At 35.7% G+C, this 18347-nt stretch overlaps 1 protein-coding gene across 2 annotated transcripts; it reads left to right on the top strand.

Annotated features, from left to right (window-relative positions):
• The first annotated feature begins 1889 nt into the window (after positions 1-1889).
• LOC125861775 (ornithine aminotransferase, mitochondrial-like) lies at positions 1890-16891 on the top strand. 2 transcript variants are annotated; one of them, XM_049541640.1, is made up of 10 exons: positions 1890-2262; positions 9879-9987; positions 11370-11600; positions 12039-12198; positions 12313-12368; positions 12665-12817; positions 12928-13025; positions 13832-13912; positions 14250-14483; positions 16521-16891. In XM_049541640.1, the coding sequence occupies exons 1-10, from the start codon at positions 2126-2128 to the stop codon at positions 16669-16671; spliced, it is 1410 nt and encodes a 469-aa protein (XP_049397597.1). In that variant the 5' UTR covers positions 1890-2125; the 3' UTR covers positions 16672-16891. The 2 variants fall into 2 exon arrangements, with proteins under 2 accessions (XP_049397597.1, XP_049397598.1); XM_049541641.1 differs by lacking the exon at positions 9879-9987 and having other exon boundaries at positions 2102-2262.
• The last annotated feature ends 1456 nt before the right edge of the window (positions 16892-18347 follow it).

Raw genomic sequence — 18347 nt, 5'->3', positions numbered from 1 at the left:
AGTCTAAAGAAGCAAGGAGTTTGAATTGAAGAAGAAGTCTCACTTGAAGTATAACTCTAAGTGAAGAGAGTTCAAGTCAATGAGGAGTTTGAAGTGAACATTAACTCTATGAAGAATTGTGCTTAAAATAGAGGTGAAGTCGTCCAGAATACTTGTGCACTTACAGAGCAAAAATATAATTGAAAAATTGACTTCACAAGTGCTACCATCGAATCGAAGGAACTCATAAAAGGAACACATCGAAGAACCTGATCTTTTTACAGAATTTATGTGTTAGGAGTTTTTCTTTGTCATAAAGTCTTGATGTAATCTTAGTTCAATGAGTTATAAAACTGAATTAGGAGCGTTGTCTTAGGTTGTGATAACTCGAAGAGTTGGGAACACATACCTTGGGATGTTTCTGCTGAAGTTTAGGATTTAGAGTTAGATCCTAGGATTACAAGAGTTGTAATCTAAATTCATAACTTGAAGGTTAGGAATTATAGTTAGTTCCTAGAATTGCAAGAGTTGTAATGTAAATCCATAACTTAAAGTTAATGAATTAGAGTTAGTTGCGTATGTTGCAAAGTTTGTAATCTATTTTCTGTGGAGGCTCAGTGATCTAGTGAGTTGGAGTTAAATCCTGTAGGAATACATGTCGTGATTTTTTAGACCTTTTGAGCCAGATGTTTTTCATGTAAAAATATTGTGTTCTTTATTATTTTTACTGTTATATTGAAACACGTTAGACAACCTATTTCCCTCATAGACAAATCTAGAGTAAATTACTAGGTCATATAGACTATTATTTTCTAAATTCTATCTGTATCATAAATTAAGACAAAATAAATAACATAAATTGTGCTTATACTAGTACGGAAACCTTTCAATATATTTTATATGAAAAAATAAATCTGTTTGACTATATTTAATTTATTTTAATTGACTAAAAGAAAATCAATTGGTTGGTCCGCCGAATTCAGAGCGTACGATAGTGCGTCGTTTATATCCGTGGCACATCGAATCGGATAGTGAGCCATTTAGGAAACTGTGCATTCAATTTTTACAATTGTATATTGCTTAAATTTATTTTTATTACGATTGGATAAGGATGAACAAATTTATTTTTATAAAAAATCACCAAGTGATGTGATAGTTTTATTTTAATATTTATTATTTAATAGTTATACTTTATTTGAAATTATTTAAGAGTGAAAAAGGATAAGTTTATACAATATGTTGTATTTAATATAATAATAAAAAATATTAGAAATACCTTTAAATTTGACGTGAATTATTAGTTTAATCTTTAAAATATGAATAGTCTTAATATTTGTTTTTACTTGATTAATTGAATTTCAATAAACTTGATCTTGCAATATGAGTGAAATACACATCTAAATTCTCATCAAATTTACGAATATTTTCAACACATATGTCGACTTTTTATTAAGATTTCCATGCTCTTATAAAGATATGTCTAAGTTTAGTTATTCAAATAAAAAATATTTTTTAAAAAACTATCAATAATTAAGAAACTAAGTACATAATTTACGTTACTCTCATATCAAATCATCTTGAACTTGAGAGCAAAACTTAAGTTAACGGTTTAACTAAACAGATGTTTAAATACCTTTAATAATACTAAAAATATTCCCTTTATTAATAATAGTTATCCACTTTTGATTTTACACACTTTTTAAAAGATTATAAATAAAAGACTAATTTTATTATGTCATTCTTTAAATATAATAAATACAATATTTTAAAAATTATAATAGGAATAACTATATATAATTAATGATAAGGATAATTTCTTTATCTTGTAAAGTAAACAAATATTATAGGACAATACCAAAATAGTAGAGTGAAAATCTATTATTGGACAAGCTACAATTTGCAGTGGCAGAATACGTGACGCAAGAAAACAAAAGAAAGAAGGAAAACGATGAATTGAAGCAATCGAGGGGGGTGGTGCAGAACACAATTCAAGATATACACGTATACTGAGAGGGTTCATATTAGTACTTGGTTCAGTATTGGATTCTTATTGATTTGGTCTTTTGCATTTCTGGGTTTATAATTTGAGCTTGTGTGTGAATTCATTGAAGAGAGGGGGTATTTTGTTTCTGAATTCTAGTTAACAATGGCGATGAAGAGACCTTTACAGTGTATGTTGAGAAGAAATTGCATGAGACCAAGTTTTAGTGCTCTTCCTGAAGGCAACCCATCTTCCCCTTCTCAAAACCTCATCAACCTCGAGTCCGAGTGCAGTGCCCACAAGTAAGTTATTTGTTCTTTTTCCTTATCTTGGTCACTATTGATTTTTTTTTTTAACTTCCAAATCCGTTTTCTGTAAGAGTGTGTTCTTTTACTTTCTTAAACCGTCAAGTCAAATCCCGACAAACAAATTGAAACTGATTTAGGTGATTGAAATGAAAGTATGCTTGACATCATCCGTTAGTCTCTGCTTGCCATCCTATTGGAGTTAGCTTTTGTTTTAAGGTTCTTAAGCATAGTTTGAGCTAAAATTTTGAGCTTATGGCTTGTGTATTTTCTAGAGAAGTCAATTTACTGGGTTGTGCATAAATTGTTTATATGTATTTACTGAATTTCTTAACACAAATGAGTTTGGGCCAAAAACTACCGGAACAGGTTAACGGAACTGTAGCTCTGTCACTCTTCTTAAGAGTTGATTTTGGCGTTTGTCCCTGTTTAACAGCCTGTAGAGTGTGTTTTAGTTGGGATAGGGAAGTTATTTAATGTTTATTTGTCATTGTTGTTCCCTTCTGCATCTTGCATATATTGTTATAGGTGCTTCACATTCCTAATGCATCAATTGTGTATGTCCTGTAATTCTGAGCTTAGTCTAATGTACGGCACAGTCATCAGTCAATAGGTACTCCCAAGTCCTTGAAGTGCTACTTACCATGGATAGGTATAGTAGAAGTTGCCAAACTGCAAGTACTAATGCAAGCTAGTAGATCAGTAGTCATTTTGTCGAACTTTAAGGCATTTAATTCACAGGCACAAAGAATTAATTATCTTAATCCTAGTGTGCTTCAGTGCACTTCTATATTGACCAACATGCCGCCGGAGTGAGTATCATTAGGAGTGGGCTATTCATAAAGAAGAAGAATGAAGTATAGCAATGCTTCTTGGACTGAGTTCTTAGTTCTGTGAAGCTAAGGCCTTGTTGAATTGTGAGATTTCACAAAATCTTAATGGCTTGGATCTTGTAACTGGAGATGAGAAAGATTTCGAGTGATCCCATCCGGTCCATCACCTCTCTATTCAGGGATAGGGAAACTAGGACACCAAGGGGTTGACAATATATAAGTGGTTTGTTCTTATTACGCAGTCATACTGCTGCTGATATTTTCAATGAGATTTATTATAGGAGGCTATCTGCTGTAGTGAAAAGCAAAAAAGTAAGATGCATTAACTTTGTGGTCAACTGCTCGTGCTTTTAGTGGGAGAAGGATGTCCTATTAATTGTGCACTTAATGAGTGATCATATCTCAGATTTCTTGCTCCTTTCTTGCAAATGGCTTTTCCATCTAGGAGTGCTTCCATGACTAGAACTTAGTCAAACGGATCCTTGTAAGAAAGTTGAATTATGGGAAATATCTGCTTTGTCTCATGCAATATTTGGATGTAGGATTCATGTGGCTTCCGAACTACTTATCTTTTGGATCGACTCATTTATGTGTTCTGATGTAGCAGGTACAAATGTTTGCTTTTGTTAGGATCAGGAATTTGGGTAGTGTGTACTTAAATAAGTAAGTCAATAATGATGGTAACTAATGCAAATAAAAGAGGTGCACAATTTATGCAGTTTGGTCGATAAGAACCCATGTCCATGGTGGAGAGGGCGTATTCACTATATCATCACGTATACAAACGAGCAAACTAGGGATGGTTAGAATACTTGTAGGTAGCTTAATTTACTCCTATTGTAATTAGGTATTGGTTTCCTTTCTTTTTAGGACATGCAAACATTGTTATTTAAACCTCAATAGCTTGAGGGAATGATCAAATTGAGTGCCTCTCATTTTCTCTTCCGTTCACATGGTATCAGAGCCCCGTAAAGGTCAACAACATAGAGGAAGAGAAAATTTCGGAATTGAAGATTTTTTTCAGCAAACTCACGTTTGTTTAAAGAGAATCTCGTATCGAAGATTTTTTTCAGCAAACTCACGTTTGTTTAAAGAGAATCTCGTATCCATAAGTGTTGAAATCAAACCAACACCCACCATGAGAATTGGATATGGTGAGAGCTAATCCGGCCATCTCTGTCGCAGTGTTGTCAAAGGAGTGCTTAAGCCTTGAAGTGAGGCTCAAAACATATTGAGCGTCTTTCCTTCCTTAATGTGTGCTTTAGTGTCGTCATCAAGGTTCTAAGACGTACTTTTCCTTGCCAACGAGCCTCTTCTCAAGAGGCGACTTTTAACAATTGATAAAAGTATGTAGATGATACATTGATTTTTTGTGGAGCTGAGGAAGACCAACTGAAATACTTAAGGGTGATCCTGGTGCTGTTTGAAGGGGTATCTGGGTTGCACATTAATTGGATTAAAAGTTCTATGTATACTATCAATGAGGTCAACAGCATAGACTTGTTAGCTTCAATTCTAGGGGGTGAAGTAGGTATTCTACCTACAACATATTTGGGTATGCCATTGGGAGCAAAATCCAAGTCCTTAAAAATTTGGAATGGTGTGATAGAGAAGTGTGAGAAGAAGCTGGTCAGATGGAAAACTTAGTACTTGTCAAGAGGGGGCAGGCTGACCCACATTAACTCAGTCCTGGATGCTCTCCCAACTTACATGCTGTCTCTATTCCCCATCCCACCAGGGATCACTAAAAGACTAGACAACATAAGAAGGAAGTTCTTGTGGCAAGGAAACAAAGAGAATAGAGGCTTTCATGTAGTTAAATGGAATGCAGTGACAACTGGTAAGAAGAATGGTGGTCTGGGAATAAAGAATATGGAGCTACATGGCAAAGCACTCTTAATGAAGTGGTTGTGCAAATACTCAAATGAAAACCAAACACTTTGGAGAAGAGTGATAGGTGCCAAATATGAGAATGAAGATAGTTGGATGACTAAGATTGTGACCACACCTTATGGGATCAGTTTATGGAGGTCCATAAGAGCATTATGGGAGGAAGTTAAACCCAAATTCAAGATGAAAGTGGGGAATGGGAACAAGATCAAATTCTGGAAGGATGAATGGCATGAGAAAGGTAACCTGGAAACTCTTTTTCCTGATATTTACAATCTAGCAATGTTCCAACAAAGAACTATTGCAGAACTATGGACACCACAAGGGTGGAATTTCATCTTCAGGAGAGAACCAAATGACTGGGAAGTGATGAGGTTGGCAGAATTCCTCAACTTGGTTGGAAACTTTACTGGACTGCAAGCATATGAGGATATGCTTTGGTGGAAAGGCAACAATAGAGGAGAGTTCAAAGTGCATTCAGCTTACAGGCTGATGGATCAATCAAGCCAGCAGAGTCCCATCTGGCCCTGGAAACAAATATGGAAGTGTAGAATCCCACACAAAGTCTCATGCTTTATTTGGCTGCTAGCTAAGGAAGCTGCCCTGACTCAGGATAATGTAATGAAAAGGGGGATAACCTTATGCTCTAGGTGTTTCCTATGTGGGGAAACCTTAGAAACTGTAAACCATCTATTTCTACACTGCAAATACACTTGGCAGCTTTGGAGGATTTTCTTGAGTCTTAAAGGCATATCCTGGACTATGCTTAGGAGAGTTACTGAGGCATTGTACAATTGGGAGGAGGCAGGTGCCCTTGCAAAAGACAAAACAAGATGGAGAATTATCCCTGCTTCAATATGGTGGGCAATCTGGAAAGAAAGGAATTCCAGATGTTTTGAAGGCATAGAAAATAGTGTGCAGGATGTTAAACTAAACTGCATTTTGTTGTTATGTTTTTGGTGTAATCAATTATACTCAAATGACACTGCCTCTATAGTTGATGGTTTAGACTCAATATAGAAATAGAGTAGGAGTGTCTAGAGTGCATCTGTATATAAGGTTTGAGTACAACCCATGTACTTTTGTGATATAATACATCGTTACCATTTTCAAAAAGAAAAAAAAATTTCTTTTCAAATTCTTTGTTCATATATTTGTCATTCATGTTTATAATTATTAGTCTTGGACTAAATTATACATTTGTATTTTTCTCCCTTTGCACCTCTTTTATTAAAGCTCACACTCTATTTGCGCTTAAAGCCCGAACGAACCTTAGATCTTTTTTTACCCTTTTTGCTTTTGATAACACTGCTCCGTCTACATCTGACGCCCCACACACTGATAAGATCAGGGCAGAATTCAATGAGATTTGTCTGCACATTGGTGCGTGAGCACAATTTAGGCCACTTTCTGGTTAAGACTCTTTTTCTAGATATGATTACCTGTTTTTTCCGACACTATGCATTCAAATTTCACCTAGTTTCAATCACTTTCTGGCAATCAAATCTATCGATTTTTTGCAGAGACTACCTAGTTTTTGTAGTTTTCGGTATTTTTTGATGATTTTTTATCCAGTAGGGTCGCCTAGTGATTCCGAGCGGATATATACCTGCTATACTATTTTCCAACCACCTTCAGTGAGGGAAGTCTATTTTTCGGCAATTGCTTTAAGAAAATGTCACTTGGTTAAGATATATGTGGTTCTAAACATATGGTTTCCAGCATCCCAAATCACTCGATCACCACATAACCCTTGATAGGTAGTGCAAACAACTTATCTTGGTCTTCCTCTGTTCAGTTATGGTGCAAGGGACAATGTGTCAAGGTAACTTGGTTAAGCAGGCTAAAGACATTGATGAAAAAGATAAGGGCGAATGGGGGAAGGTTGATTGGAAATCTAGAGATTCGAAATCAATGTCGTTGTCCCGACCATTCCAAATTTTCTTCTTAATTTGAGATGAAGCTCGTGGGCTGTAAACAAATGACATCTCTCGCTTTTATAATGTAATTTCTTGGTTGAGTAACCTTAAAACATGATTCAGATATGTCTACTAATCTTGGATAGGTTTAGGTAGTTATACAAGAATTTAATGAGCTAATGCCCACTAATGAAGTGTTTAAAACAATTGAAGCAACGTGAGAAGGGGTTTTTTAGTTGTTACACTTGCTGGATTTCCATTTAATCTTGACTCCATACGAGATCTAATTTTGGCTAGCCCCACTAATCATGTTGTGGATGACTTGTTTGCTCGATTTCCATGTCTGATTGCACCACCTTTGTTGTCTAGTCATTTGGTAACACCCGCGGACTTTTCTGTTCTAGCATCTCAGCCTGAAAATCGACCTGGAGCTTGGTCTGGGAAACATCAATCAAGGTGTAGCCATTGTAACAAATTGATATGTCCGTGATGTGTACTACTCTCTACATGGTAAATTAAAGAACACTCATGTTGTAAAGTTACCTATTTCAATAAAAAGAGAAAAGAATACTCATCTAAGGTAGAATACGATGAATCCACTTGTAATCCAATCAATCCACTTTTCTCTTATCTAAGGTAGAATATGATGACTTTCGGTGGTATCAAGTGAGTAGCGAGTAAGTATATATCTCCATTAATAGCTTTCGTTGCTCAAACCTGTAATCTTGCTGCTTGTATCTCACAGTCCATCACACTTGGTCAATGGGCCATGTATTCAGGCACTTCTGAATACATTTCTAGTAACAAATCGTTATTGTCTAATATTATTTATCCTTGGTCCGTCCCTACTGTTACATTAGCTAATGATTCGTAGACCATGACAAATAGAGCCAGTCAAGCCAATCGCTTACCTTCCTTGGCTCTGAATAATGTTCTTTTTGTCCCCGGTTGTCCCTTTAGCCTTGTGTCAATCTGTCATTTGGCTAAAGCCTTAAATTGTTGTCTCATTCTTTAGTGACTTCTTTCTTGTACATGACCTTGGTACATAAAGGATGATTGGCTAAGGACGTGAATCTGATGGACTTTATTATCTTAACCCTCCCAGACCCACTACAATATGTTTGGTATCTGGCTCTCCAGATTTGATCCACAAACAATTGAGACACCATAGTTTATCCGAACATCAAAAGATGGGTACTTAGCTTGTTAAAATTGTCTAAATTAGACTGTAAGTTGTGTCAATTGGGAAGCACACCCAGACTAATTTTCCATGTAGTCTCAAGAGTCGTGCATAGTCTTTTCTTCATTTAGTTCATTTTTATATTTTGGGGTCCTAGTAGAGTTAGTTCCACGTTGGGTTTTAAGTATTTTGTTAGTTTCGTTGATGGTTACTGCAAGTGTACTTAGATTTTCTTTATGAAAGATCGTTATGAATTTTTCATCATACTTATACTTTTTTGTGTGGAAATATAAGATCAATTAGGGTTTCTAGTTGCACTTTTCGCAATGATAATGCACGTGAATGTTTGTCATCTCAAATTCAACAATTTATGTCTTCCCATGGTATTCTTCTCCGTCGGGCATCTTGTCCTTACATTGCAGAATAAAATGGGGTCGCAAAAAGGAAAAATAGGTATATTGTTGAGACTGCATGTACCTACTCATACAAGTAAATCTTCCATTGCGTTTTTTGGGATGTAGTACTTGCATCGTGTTATCTGATTAACTCTATGCCTTATTCAAAATTAGATTCCACACTCTATTTTGTTTTCTTAATCGACCCTGTTTTCTCTTCCACCACGTGTCTTTGGGAGGACATACTTTGTCCATATCCTCACCCTAGGATAACACAAATTGGCTCCTCGTGCTCTTAAGTGTGTCTTTCTCGGTTATTCAAGATTACAAAAGGGATTCGATAGTTCTCACCTGACCTCCAATGATACCTTATGTTAGTTGATGTTACTTTCTTTGAAGGTCAGACATACTTCACATTTTGTTTTGCTGAACATCTGGGCATCTTTGAGATTCTACTAGTTCCATTTTTTGGGGATCCTGTCATAGTTGATCCTTCCACCCTTCCCCTTCACCTTCTACAATTCCTTCTTTTTCAACTCCACCTCCACCACTATCGACTTATCATCATCATCCATGCTCCTTATTTGGTCCAGATGAGCAGTCATTACCTACTGGTTGCGGATTTGTCTACACAAAGTTCTTTCATTGCCACCGGAAAATGTATTTGTTTTATTCATAACCCTCTACCTAAATATACTTGTTTGAGCTATCATCATTTGTCACTAGCCCATACTGCCTTTGTTTCATCACTATTATCTGTTTTCATCCCTAAGACTACACTTGAAACTCTTTCTCATTAAGCTATGATTGAGGAGGTGTCTGCCTTACACTCCAGTGGTACTTGGGAGGTCGTTCCTCTATCATCTGTTTCCATTCCTAAGGTGAAGCTCTTTGTCATCTAAGCACAAGCTATGATTGGGGATATGTTTGCTTTACACTCTAGTGGTACTTGAGAGCTTATTCCTTTAACTCCAGTTGATTGTTGTTGGGTATATACCGTGAAGGTTGGCCCTGACGGACAAATTTTGACTGTCGAAAGGCTTGTCTGTGGCTAAGATTGCTTCAGTCCATAACTTCTTATCCATGGTTGTTGTTCGCCATTGGCCTCTTTACCAATTGGATATTAAAAATGTTTTTCTTCATGAGGATCTTGAAGATGAGGCATAGCTGGAGCAACTGTGTAGTTTTGTTGCTCAGGAGGTGTGTAGACTATGATTAGCACTTTATGGAAGTAGCACAAGTTTTGCAGCTAATATTTGAAAAAATATTCTTTCTTGTGAATGTTTTCTAATGTGACAGCTCAAGCATGTTAATTCTTTTGTTATTTAATGAAAAAAATAGAACTTATATGGGTGGTATAGCGTTGGAAATACTGATTCTTTTGACTGAATTGCAGTTACCATCCGATTCCTATCGTTTTTTCTAAAGCTAAGGGTTCATCTGTCTGGGATCCAGAAGGGAAAAAATATCTTGATTTCCTCTCAGCTTATTCTGCTGTCAATCAGGTAAAAAGAGAGAAGAACAATTATTGGAACACCTTGGTATTTGTTTTTGACTATTTCCTAAAGTAGGTAGAGTCAACTTTGTACTATTCTTTATCGGTCTTCTAGCATACACTTGCACAACTCCCATAGATCCTGTTATTCATTCGAAAAGTTGAAGGGAAGTGTAGTGTCCATTCTTCCAATGCTATGTCACCAGGATGTACATTTTATACACTCACTACTTTGTAGGATGTGCAGTTCAGGGCTCTTGGTTTCATTTATCTGCTTTGTTAGGTTTCATATTACCAACCAGGATGTACATTTTATATACTCACGACAGTATAGGACATGCAGTTCAGGGCACTTGGTTTTATTTATCCGCTTTGTCAGGTTCATATTACCAACCAAGATGTACATTTTATGTCCTCACGATAGTGTAGGAATGCTCTTCGGGACTCTTAGTTTCATGTATCCACTTTGTTAGGTTCACATTACCAATGATTTACTCCACCTAATAAATTTGACATTATTGTCTTGGCACAGAGATAAAGCAGTCAACTTGTCTTACTAAAAGAAACTAGTAAAGTAGTTGGTAACATTTACACTTTATCAGGTTCATTTGTCGTTAACTAATACCTTTCTCAAATTGTTGTAACCACACAAATAGGGTACTAAATGTAAGGTTTTCAAAAATCAGGCTTCAGAGCTTCCAGAATTTCATAAGCGTGTCTAACATTCATATTTCTCTGTATGCACCAGAAAAATAAATGCTCAAAGAACTATAATTTACCCTATACACAAGGCACTAGCTTGTACTTCAAGACACCTCCTGTATATCTCTTTCTACTTTTCCATATCATGCAAATGAGGCAATTGTACTGCATTTTCCTGAATGCCTTTGGGTCTCTACAGACCCTCCACATGTAAGCATTAATGGACTTCTCTAGACATCACTCTTTGCATTTCAAAAGCTTCCATAGACATTTTCTACATCTCCATAGCTGTATCACAATGGAAAAGTAGGTTTACGGTTGTTTCCTACGTTCTTGCACACATTTGACAGAAGTAATGAAGTGATCATCCTCTTTAGATTATCTAAAGAAAGCTACCTTTGGTGATACTCATTTTCCACACCCCTTTCATCTAAGCACAGAGGTTGAAAATGCAATTTGACTTGATCTAATATTTGTTAATTGTTATAGTATCAAAATGTTACTTTGATAAAGTATTCATTACACGATGGTTTAGTTTTCAATTACTAAATGGATTTATATTCTTGAAATATTGCAGAAGTGGAGGATTATATTTTGACAAGTGTATGAAATATTTTCAGGTCACAGATTAAAATAGAGAAGTACTATGTAAGATTTTCATACTGAATTAAAGTTCAATTTTATTTTCAGGGACATTGTCATCCAAAGATCATGAAAGTATTAGCAGAACAGGCTCAAATGCTCACTCTCAGTTCTCGTGCCTTCTATAACAATAGGTTTCCAGTATTTGCAGAACGTATAACCAGCATGTTTGGATATGATATGCTGCTACCTATGAACACTGGTGCAGAAGGGGTAGAAACAGCCCTTAAGCTGGCAAGGAAATGGGGTTACATGAAGAAGAGAATACCGAAAAATGAGGTAAAGAAAATATACCTTACTACTTTCTTTTTGAGAGGAAAATATACCTTACTACTTCATGCATTCGGTTTTTGTCAGGAAGTCAAACTTTAACAGTTTTCCTAATTACATGGGTAGCAAATTAAGTTAGAGATAGATCTCTTAAAATACATATGTGAAAAACAATTTCCTTTCCCCTATTAAGTTATTCGGAGTCTTACAAAAGTTTCTGGTTGTTATGTAAATGTTACTAAAAGTTGAATCCTGAACCTGCTGCATCCAGTTTTGTGTGTGTATTCCTACTTTGAAATTCAAGTCAACTCTAAGTTTCCAGTCATACTTAATTGAACTCCACCTCAAAGTTTCCTAATGACACCATGAAAGGCCATATCCTCTTTACTAAGATTGACCTGGATGTCTGTCTAGACTTTTCTGATATATTATTTTTGTCATTTGCAGGCTCTCATTGTCTCATGCTGTGGCTGCTTCCATGGTCGGACGTTGGCTGCAATCTCCATGAGTTGTGACAATGAAGCTACTCGTGGTTTTTGGCCCCTATTACCTGGGCAACTTAAAGTCGATTTTGGAGATTCTGTTACCCTTGAAAAATTATTCAAAGGTGCGTAAAGGTGATGGATCTATCTTGGCAAAGTAATGGTAGTCAAATACATTCTTCCTAATTGCAGACATAGTAGTTGGAGCTCATTATTTTTCACTATTTTATGGTTTTCAGAAAAAGGAGATCAGATAGCTGGCTTTTTGTTTGAACCAATTCAAGGAGAGGCTGGGGTATGTGTATTCTTCAACCAAAATGACCATATAGAAATATATAGTGTGTCTATCATCATATCTAATATGTTATAACAAGAAATTTACAAATATTTGCTTGGAGTGTGAGCTACCGACCTCAGCCTGGTATTTTCAGTCTTTTCCATGGCCATTTATTTTTTAATGTTTTGCTCATACCACCTGGAAAGGGCAGTGCATGCAGGAAGATATTGTCACTGAGGTTATTGTCACTTGTCCGGATGGAAAAATTATCTGTGCTTATTATGTTACCACACAATATTTGCCTTCCTCTGCAGGTTATAATTCCCCCGGAAGGTTACCTGAAGGCTGTTAGAAATCTTTGCTCAAAGTACAATATTTTGATGATTGCTGATGAAATACAAAGTGGCTTGGCACGCTCTGGTCGATTGCTGGCTTGTGATTGGGAAGAAGTTCGTCCAGATGTTGTTGTAAGATAGTTATTAGTTCTTATAAGAAGACAATTAAATTTGTTTGAACATATGGTACTCGCTTGAGTCTTTGTGGTCATGCTCCTAAATTTTAAAAATGTGCTGTGCAGATATTGGGAAAAGCATTAGGTGGTGGAGTCTTGCCTGTGAGTGCTGTGCTTGCAGATAAAGATGTTATGCTTTGCATTCAGGCTGGAGAGCATGGAAGGTTGCAAATTGCTAAATGAGAAGTTCTCGTAACTGTTTGTTAATTTATTTGACTTGCAGTTGATTTTAGATAGAGTTTGTTGCTTTGGAAAGAGCAAGTTATGGGTTCCATATTTCTCAAGTTATTTGACTTACACAGTGTTTTTTTTTGTATATATAAATGATGCCTTGCATGTTGCTCAAAAATTAATGAAATGATGGTGTGCATGTTAATGGATAAAAATTCTTTAAAATCAAAGCTTTATGGTGCTTTAAAGATTTGTAAAGGGGATAAAAGAATGGAAAAAATACTAGAACCTGAAGGAGTAGGATTAGTGATAGTTTAGTCAAGGATCAAGGCTATCAGGGTAACAATTGCTTGTAATTCTTCTTCATTGTAGAACATGACAAAGATTTTATTCTAATTCTTTTCAGCATTGATGTCCAGTTTCTTTCCTATATAGTTATACTAGTAATCATAGCTAGTCAAAACACCAGCTAGCAATGTGGACTACCAGCTTTGACCTTCCAATGGCTCCGATTTTGAGGTGAAAAGATTTTACAAACTAAAACCATATTATGTTCCGGTTCTACTATTCAGTAGATGTATTTGAAGAAAAAGTATGTTAAATTTGAACTCCTGCTCTGTGTGAGGTTTACCCTTGTGATTTTAAGTTGATTTGAATTGGGCTTATAACAGAGGTTTTGAACTTGCTATACCCCTACCACAGTTCACTGCAGCCATGACTATGTGTGTGTTTTCTATCTCTTTACATTAGTTTGTCTCTGTTTCATGATACGTATCTTTTTTCTTTTCAAACACAATAGCACTTTTGGGGGGAATCCATTGGCCAGTGCAGTTGCAATTGCATCTTTAGATGTGATTAGAGATGAAGGACTTGCAGAGAGGTATCAAATTCCTTGCTTCACACCAGATGTTTTGTTGCATATATTGTACACTGATCTGTCCCTGCCCATAGGGTAGGATGTTGTGGGGAAGGGTAGGGATGTTTCAGAAATCACATCAAACTTAAGATATTTAACATGAAATGCTCACCATACGGGGAATAATTCCTCTGCTCGTAAGTGGGCTACACTTATAATTCTGGGTTACATTGATAGTAGTTTTGTGGTCTTTTCATAAATCTCTTATATATTAATCACCTGTTAGATCCTGCATTCACATTTCTTGATAATGAGCAACTTTTGATATCACAATCTGTACAAATGGTATCTTTGATAATAGATCTGCTCAAATGGGAGAACAACTTAGACATCAGCTGATAAAGATTCAGCGGCAATTTCCTCATTTCATAAAGGAAGTTCGAGGGAAAGGCCTATTCAATGCTGTGGAGCTTAATAGCAAATCCTTATTACCTGCGACAGCTTATGATATATGTATGAAACTGAAGGAGAGAGGCATTCTTGCTAAGCCAACTCATGATTCTATAATACGCTTGACGCCCCCGCTGTCAATGAGGTATGCCTTTTTTTCTTAAATCTTATAGTTGCTTAATTTTACCCCTTTTTACTGGAGATCTGAATACCATTTCTTGTGAGAAGATGAACCTAGCTAGTGATCATCTGAGAATCAGTAGAATAATTAATTCTCTCTTTCCTTTTCTTTTTACGGTAGGAGAATGATTCCGGCTATAACTTGTAGACAAATTTTCTTCACCTTCAATATTCCCGCTTCAATTATCTTTTATAGTGTCTCTACATAGTTAATCATTCTTTTCACCATTCCTTTTTGTTGGAGGAGAAGGTAGAAATTTCTCCCAATTTCACTGAGTTGGAGCTAGCTACTGTAAAGATATGACACCTGGGCCTAACTCTACCCCAAAAGTTAGCTCATGAGGGTAGGATTGCCCAAGTCCATATAAAGAGACCACCAATCCATTCCCCAACCAATGCGGGACTTTAACCCAGTCTAACACCCCCCCTTCATGCCCAAGCTCAACAGGAGTGTGGACCGAAAGCCCAAACGAGGATAGACCTGTCTCTGATACCATGTAAAGATTGGGCCTAACCCAACCCCAAAAACTAGATCATGAGAGGAGGATTGTCCAAGTCCATATAAAGAGACTACCAATCCATTCCCAACCAATGCTTTTACCCATTCTAACAGCTACATTATATGGAAGTAGCTCCTAACTCTTTCTAATGTCCTTGCGGGTGTTTGTAGAATATTGTGCTATTGGCTTGCTAACACTGGTTGTAATTAATAATTTTACTCTCCACATTTGGAAAATTTTGAAGTATTATATTCTGTGAAGGTTTTTTATGGAGGTGGTACGACAAGACGGTGGTAGTTATGATGGTTTTTCACTCATTTGGAATATTTTGAAATATTCTGTTTTAATAAGGTAGTTACAAGATGATGTGATTACACTAGTAATGGAGGGAAACTACACTGTGTATGCTTTTTCAGGTAAGTAAAAATAGAATTATGTAACTACGAGGCCACAAAAATATGTTCGGATGTACTGCAGAGTCATGTAGTAGTTGCTCCTATTGTTGTCAAGTTCACGATATTTGCTCCCAATTCAGTTGAGATATGTTGTTTTAGTTTCACCCCTTAATGGAACGTCACAGCTGTACATAGCAGCTGTACTAATCACTCGTTGCTCCTCTCACAACTTTCTGCATGATGTAGCCTTTTTTTTATTCTCGTTAGTGGTTGTTGCAAATGGATTGTCATATCTGTACTGTTGTAAGAAGATTTTATGCCGTAAGTTTCAAAATGTTACTCTTTATGCCTTTTCTATGTAGAGAACCCAGAAGTTCATTGGATTTTCTACTATACAAATTCAAATTCAGACATCTATGAAGTTTGGGTTGCTTTAGCTAGCCCCATCACTTAGTGAACAGGAAATCACTACGCAAATGTTCCCCATTTGAAAATTATTATCATCCACTTGGCATTTATTAATTTTTTTGTCTAGATTTAATGCATCTTTATTGCCAAACTCTCAACACTTACTAATATGTGTTACACGTTCGTGCCTTTCTGAATCTCTTCTTATATGACTTAGTTTTAGGATCTCTATCTAACTTAGCTTACTTGCTGTTTTTGATGCCACTGAAGTGCTGTTGTGTGTTTTAATTGGTTTCAAATTTTAAATTACCTCGAAGAGCATAGCAAGGTAAGCCATTGTGGAAAAATGATCAAGAAACATAGAGAAGCAATGCATTTGTAACCATTTGTTTTGTCTTGGCACTGCAATCTTTTACTGTGGTCGAGGAACCACAAGTTCAACGTCATCACTTCTTTTCCATTTCAGTCTATCTCACTATTTTACCCCTCATTCAATTCCCAAATATCTTCAAATAGCTGGTCCTCTTTTCTATGGATAGGGTAAGCAGAACATCTAAATAGACGAGGGGATATTCCTATAGGAAGATAGCAAGTAGGCTCGGTTCATTAAGTCAATCTTAAGATGTAAATCTTAGAGTTTTTGTGCTCACTACAACCTGATATATGTGTGACTCAATTCTGTTTTTGCTGTATTCACAGTTTGGAGGAGCTTCAGGAAGGCTCTAATGCCCTGCATGATGTTTTAGTACATGATCTACCAAAGATGAAGAAAGAGAAGCCAGCAAGAGTCTCCCATGCTACCTCCAATGTATGTGACCGGTGTGGCCGTGACTTATATGGCTCTTCATAAGATATTTAAACTAGAGGTAGCTTCCATAGATAGCAGTACGCCCTGCCTTCTTTTTCCACACTATACGTTTCGTATCAATCCATATACTCATCTTTACGACATCGTAGGAAGTGTCATTGCAATACTACAGATATCTGATTTATGATAGAAATCAGAACCGAACTAATATATGTGAGTTCTTGGATACCAAGAAATGCAAATAAAGTTGTCTCTTCTTTGAGTACCTTGTCATCTTAGCTCTTATGTATATGCTAATCAAAGTTTACTGCGATAACTGGTATAGTATGAAGTTGTAAAACACATAAGTTGGTATTACCTTTTTTTACTCTCTCTCTCTCTCTCTCTCTCTCTCTGTATATAAAGTAGTGTTTGGACATACAATATTAATTTAATTAACTTAATTAATTTTAGACCTTTCAATAACATAGTTTATATGGCCCAACATTGTCTATGGTTACAAATATTATCGGTCTTAGTTTATTTGTTTTGTCAAGAAATTGTAGCCTACTTTTGTTTACTGATACATACATATTTTAAAAAATTATTGTCGAATGAAAATAGTCTTTATAAAAATTTTATGAAAATGTGGATTCTTAAATACGAACCACTTATTTGTTGTATAAGGAATATGTTTACTTCAAATTTTATAATTTTTTATTAGTTGTGACAATTGATCATTGTTAGTATATTCATATGTATCTGCCTATTATACCCCAAATACTGAAATATATTCTGTTGACATTTTTAATTTTCATATGTGTGCAGACTGATCTTTTGTTTGCGTACTCATTAATCTTAGCCTAATCATTAATATATATTTTCCAAATATTAATTTGTACGTATGTTGTAAAGTTATTTATGCAAATTTTGTTTGCAAAAAGTTCACATGTAATCTTTTTGTTAATTTTAATGTGCACTGGTTCTGATTATTAATACAAGAAATTTGCAGAACATTAATTTCATATCTTCTTAGTAAATTTCAGATCAAAATAAAATTATCAATTAAAATCTTGCATTTATTTCAATTAATTTTTGGCACAATTATTTAAAATAATAATGTCCCGTCTTCTGAATATTTGAGTTGTACAAAATTTTCAAAAGGACAATAAAAATTGAGGAAAGGGCAATCAGTGGCGGAGCCAGGAATTTCACAAAGGGTGTCCAGAAATAACACTTCTTCATTCTAAGGAGATGAAATTACTGGGCTATAGCAACTTGTTATATTAAGGGTGTCCAAAATATGTTATTTAATCATTTCGTGTATCATTTTACTTGTATATACAATTTTTTTTTTTCGACGAAGGGTGTCCAATTGGACACCCTGACCACCATGTGGCTATGCCACTGAGGGCAACATTTCGATGAAATGATGGATGCCGTTAAATTGTATGTTGTAAGGCTCAAGTTGACATGAGTCTTACCAGACTCATATTGACATGAGCCTTACAACATAACAAAAAAGCGCACTTTAAAAAAAACATTAATTTTCCTTCTCCATTATTTATTCAATCGCTTTGTTGTTGTGTTTTCGTGTTTATTCAAACTGTTAAGAATTGATAATGTGATATCAAAAAAATATATCAAACCGTTATCAATTAAATAGTGACCCATTAAATTTAAATTGATCATAAGCCAATCTCTCGTGGCACACACTTATTTGTAGATATACGTACGCA

Source organism: Solanum stenotomum, chromosome 4 (assembly GCF_019186545.1).
Source record: "Solanum stenotomum isolate F172 chromosome 4, ASM1918654v1, whole genome shotgun sequence".
In the NCBI taxonomy this organism is placed as follows: domain Eukaryota; kingdom Viridiplantae; phylum Streptophyta; class Magnoliopsida; order Solanales; family Solanaceae; genus Solanum; species Solanum stenotomum.
The sequence above is the reverse complement of the archived record's forward strand: the minus strand, read 5'-3'. Positions and strand labels throughout refer to the sequence as shown.

What these genes read in the sequence shown, in the direction of transcription:
- LOC125861775 (XM_049541640.1), top strand. Translation starts at nt 2,126, where the DNA reads ATGGCGATGAAGAGACCTTTACAGTGTATGTTGAGAAGAAATTGCATG. An exon ending in CTTATTCTGCTGTCAATCAG is followed by an intron (nt 9,988 to 11,369) that starts GTAAAAAGAGAG and finishes TTTTATTTTCAG; the next exon opens with GGACATTGTCATCCAAAGAT. An exon ending in GATGAAGGACTTGCAGAGAG is followed by an intron (nt 13,913 to 14,249) that starts GTATCAAATTCC and finishes CTTTGATAATAG; the next exon opens with ATCTGCTCAAATGGGAGAAC.